Genomic DNA, 4,339 nt, shown 5'->3' with positions numbered 1-4,339 from the left:
GCCAGGACCCTCAGCCCCCCACCCCCGGGCTGGCAGGGAGAGAGCTGCCTCCGGCTCCTGCGGCACAGCAACCACGAGCTGCCCGGGCTCGGCCCAAGGCCAGCAGTGAGCTGAGGCACCCAAGGCAGCTGGGGGTCCCCACTCCGGAGCAGAGGCCCCAGACCTGACTGCATGGCAGCGGGGTGGGAGTGAGGCCTGCAGATGGGGCGGCCGCCTCGCCGGTGGACAGAAGGCACTGTGACCCCAGCTTGTGAGTGCAGGGCCCAGGCCACGGAGCAGGAGGCCAGAAACACATGCTGAGTCCCACAGGGTGGGAGAGGGGGGAGCAAAAGGGGGTCGGTCAGGAGGAGGACCCTTCCCAAACCCAGCCGGCACCGGGCCCTGTGCCTACCGTACAACAGAGGCACTTCCATGACCGTGGGTGGCCCAGCCCCAACCCTCCTCTCACAAGGCTGGAGTCTGGCCCTCCCCCTGAGGGCCCGCAAACCCAGCTTTCCTGGAAACAGCCCCTGTGGACAGGGGTGGGGACCCCGTTTGGTTGACCATGAGGCTCACGTAGTCCGTGGACAGAGCCCCCGGATCGGCATGCAGCTCAGGCTCAGAGTGGTGGAGAGTGAGGAGGCCGCCATCCTCGGGGCCCAGGCGCACCCGCGGGCCGAGCAGAGGCCCGAGTCCATAGGACCCCACTCATGTCTCCCGAGCCTGACTCCACAGGGTGACAGCGCCCCTGCCGCCCGCCCACCCGGCTGCCGCCTCCTGTCCTCCCTGTGAGGCTCACTGGTTCAGCTTTTATGTGGACACAGAGTAAGAAAAATGTTGTTTCACACTATTTTCCAACAAAAATGTTTATTTTTCTCCTTCATATACAGTCTCCTGGGGATTCTGTGCCACTGGCCCTGCGTGTACAAGGCCGAGCGCCAACACTCCCGAGGGTGCAGTGGGCTGCAGGGCGCGGGGTGGGGCTTCCAGACACAAAACTCAGCAAGAGACTGAGGGGCACCTCTCGGAGAAAGAAGCCGTGCGCGTGCGCAGTCGGCAGAAGATGCTGCACAACCTCCCCACAAGTCAATTCTCACTGAACTGACGGAGTAATACATAGACACCAAAGCAAGTGGGCCGTGCTAGCGAGGCCCCCAGGACCCGGTGTCTGCAGTCACAGCTGCGCCGCCCCCAGGGCCTCCCGAGCAGTGGCCAGTGAGGGGCAGGGCCTCCAGCTCCCGCCAGGCTCCTGCCGCTCTGGGCCAGTCCCACTGCCCCTTGCTGGGCAGCCATGGAATCTGGAGAGCAGCCTGGGGCTCCAGGGGTGGGGGAGGGGATATGGAGGGGTAGAGCAGGCCACAGGGGGGCGCAGGCAGCCCCAGGCCTGGGGAAAAGAAGGAGGTGGGCAGGAGGAGGGGCGCAGGCCAAGGGGGTGCTGTGCCTGCAGGAAGGAGGCAGCTCCCAGGAGCCGACACCCTCACCTCCCAGCTCACAGCAGTCCTGCCTGGCTGTGGGCCCGAGGGCTCGTCTGCTCACCTAGCACTTTCCAGCAGCTTCCACACAGCCAAACACAGCTGCTAACGTTCCTCACTGAGACACACGCACGGCCGGGACCACGCACCCTGGCGCCGGGCAGTGCCCAGCCTGCAGCTGTGGGTGTGCCCATGTTTGCGCCCAGGGACGTGGAGCCCGAGAGGCCTCCTACACGCAGGAAGCAGAGCTCCCCACCATCTGCAACTCTTCATAGTCAAGGTCACTAGTTCAATTTTAAAAAATGACCACTTACAGCACCTAAAGGTCAGACTGCAGCTTCCGATTTGTAAACCTCTGATCTCTCTCTGCAACTTAAAATGGGAAATAAGGTATCAACACACAAACCCGTTGTCAATGAAATACTCCTTTTCCAATACATGATTTTACACATCTCTTTCCATCAGTCCCAGGCACTATAATCCTGCAGGGCGATTACAACGTGCTAAGCTTCGATTCAAGTACAGAAAGTGGATGAAAGACGGTGAGTGTGGCCTATGGGAACCTTGGGGGTAAGTGGGGTCAGCAGCAGGCCCTTCCCTGGGCACCTCGGGCAGGTGGGGCAGGACCAGCAGGCCAAACCACAGCCCGACTCCTATGGGCATTCAGTTCAACACATTCCGTCTGGCAAGTGGCTAGACAGAGCTACAGGATCCACGGCCTGGGGCCTGGCATGCTGACCACAGGTGGCCACAGGAACTCAGGAAGCATGGGCCCCCCGGCTGTGCCCACGCCCGGCCCCCAGGTAGAGCTCCGGCTGCCAGCCTGGGTGGCCCAGGGACCCCAGGACACAGGAGCTGGGAGCGGGCTTCTGTACTGGCCCAGAGGCCATGCACAGGGTGGGGCGGAGAGGCCAGAGAGGGCAGTACCTGGCATGGGCACGGGCAGGGCCAGGGCAGTTCCAGGAATGACCGTGGTGGGTAGAGGGCCGGACGCCAGGGCCAAACATGGTGTCCCCACTGCTGCTCGAGGTGTGTTCATCTACAAGACAAGAAGGGGAGGCACATGTGGCTGAATTAGCTGGCCTCCAGTGGCCGGTCCTGCAGTGTCCCCATCCTCAGGGGACAGTGTCCCAAGACCTGCCATGGGCGCCTCCTGACAGCAGACACCAGAGTGACAGTGAGGGGCAGGAAGCAGAGGCCCGCCTTTCCGCACTCTCCAATCTGCAGCCCGGGCACCTCTGGGCCAGACCCCCGCCATCCACAGGCCAGAGCCGCTGTGGAGGCCAGACCTCTGAGGGCATCGCGAGAGACCACGCACCCCAACCCGAGGCCTCCTATTTGACTGGTCAGTGCCTTACAGGGTGACAGAGCCCAGGAGCTGTGAGGGGCAGTGCCCAGAGCCTGCGAGCCAATGGCAGGGCAGCCCCCTGCTCCCCACACCCCAGAGCAAAAGTGCGGGGGTGGCGGGCAGTGAACAGAGAGGTCGGGGAGGCCAGCAGGCTCTGATGCGCAAACCTCAGGAGCTGCAGCAAGAACAGAGGCCAACAAACTTCAAATCCCCTAACACAGTGTTAGCAGATCGAATCCAGCAACTAAAAAAGATAAAACCTCACCCACTACGGGGTGTGCCCCGGGAACACCTGGAGGGACAGCCGCGGGCGCTCTCGCTCTCCCAATGCTCTTCCCCCAGACCCTCTGCTCCAGCCCACACGCGTGGGAAGTCCCAGCCGAGGCAAGGGGAGGAGTGGAGGCACAGACCGGAGAAAAAGCAGAACCAGCTTTATTCACAGATGACAAGATTGTGTGTGGAGAAAACCCCGAAGAGTGAACAATTTCTAGAACTAACAAGCAAATTTCGCAAGCCTGCAGGTTACAAGATACAGAACTCAACTGCATTTCTCTGCTAACATACACCCGCAGAATAAAATTTTAAAACAATACAATTTACAACTGGCATTCCAAACCATCTACTCCCTAGGGATGCATTCACTGAAATACGTATAACAACTTTACACTGAACCCTACAAAATTTTTATTTTCTCTTTGAGAGAAAATAAAAAAGACATAAATGAACAGATATGTCAGGTTCATAGGAACACTCAATACTGTTAATATGTCAAATCTCACCCAGTTAAACAACAAAAAAAACAACCCCAATACAATCCCAGTTAAAATCACAGCAGGCAATTCTGTAGAAATTGATGGGCTGTTTCTAAAATATACATGGAGATATTAAGAACCTAGAAAAATCAAGAACTTCTTGAAGAAGATCAATGCTGGAGGTCTTACACAGTCAGACAGGAAACTTACTATGAAGCCGCAGTGATCCGGAGGGAGTAGCGTTGCCACATGGACAAAAGAATGGCTCCGTGGAACAAGACAACAACTTCAGAACAGGGACCTGCACAGCTGCTGCTGAACAAGGAACATGCTGGTACAACCGGAGCTGTGCATGGGGGAACCTGAGCCCACATCACATCATACACAGAGCTAATCTGAGGTGCTTACAGGCTGGCTGCAACAGCTCAAACAGGAGAATATCTCCTGGTCTTGGAAGAGATAAGATTCCTTAAATAAAACAAAAATATTACTGAACATAAATAATTTGATAAACAAAATTAAAAGGCCTGCCATTTCACTTTCACCGTAAGCTGTAGCGAGCGCCTGGGAAGGCACACGGGCATTTCTTTAATTATTGTCAGCTGCAGCCAGTGGCGTTGGCAAAGCCACGTCCTGGAAACACACTTTGCCAAAAGCCAGGTGCCAGGGGGTGGGTTTTGTTATTTAAATCCAGCCTAGCACCAGGAATGAATACCCAAGAATGCATATAATCTCCTTTGTCTTGACTTTTAGTAAAACTTCCCGTTTTTTGCTGTATAAAATAAACA

At 57.0% G+C, this 4,339-nt stretch overlaps 1 protein-coding gene across 1 annotated transcript in view; it reads right to left on the bottom strand.

The window, feature by feature from the left end:
* Positions 1-827: 827 nt before the first annotated feature.
* The window catches only part of WNK2 (WNK lysine deficient protein kinase 2), a 166,775-nt gene continuing 163,263 nt past the window's right edge, over positions 828-4,339 (bottom strand). Inside the window, exon 34 of the mRNA XM_014529505.1 lies at positions 828-2,490. Coding sequence (XP_014384991.1) covers positions 2,155-2,490 — 336 coding nt within the window. The 3' untranslated portion in view covers positions 828-2,154. The remainder of the gene's footprint in view (positions 2,491-4,339) is intronic.

The sequence above is a fragment of the Myotis brandtii genome, unplaced genomic scaffold (genome assembly GCF_000412655.1).
Source record: "Myotis brandtii unplaced genomic scaffold, ASM41265v1 scaffold684, whole genome shotgun sequence".
In the NCBI taxonomy this organism is placed as follows: Eukaryota; Metazoa; Chordata; class Mammalia; order Chiroptera; family Vespertilionidae; genus Myotis; species Myotis brandtii.
The sequence above is the reverse complement of the archived record's forward strand: the minus strand, read 5'-3'. Positions and strand labels throughout refer to the sequence as shown.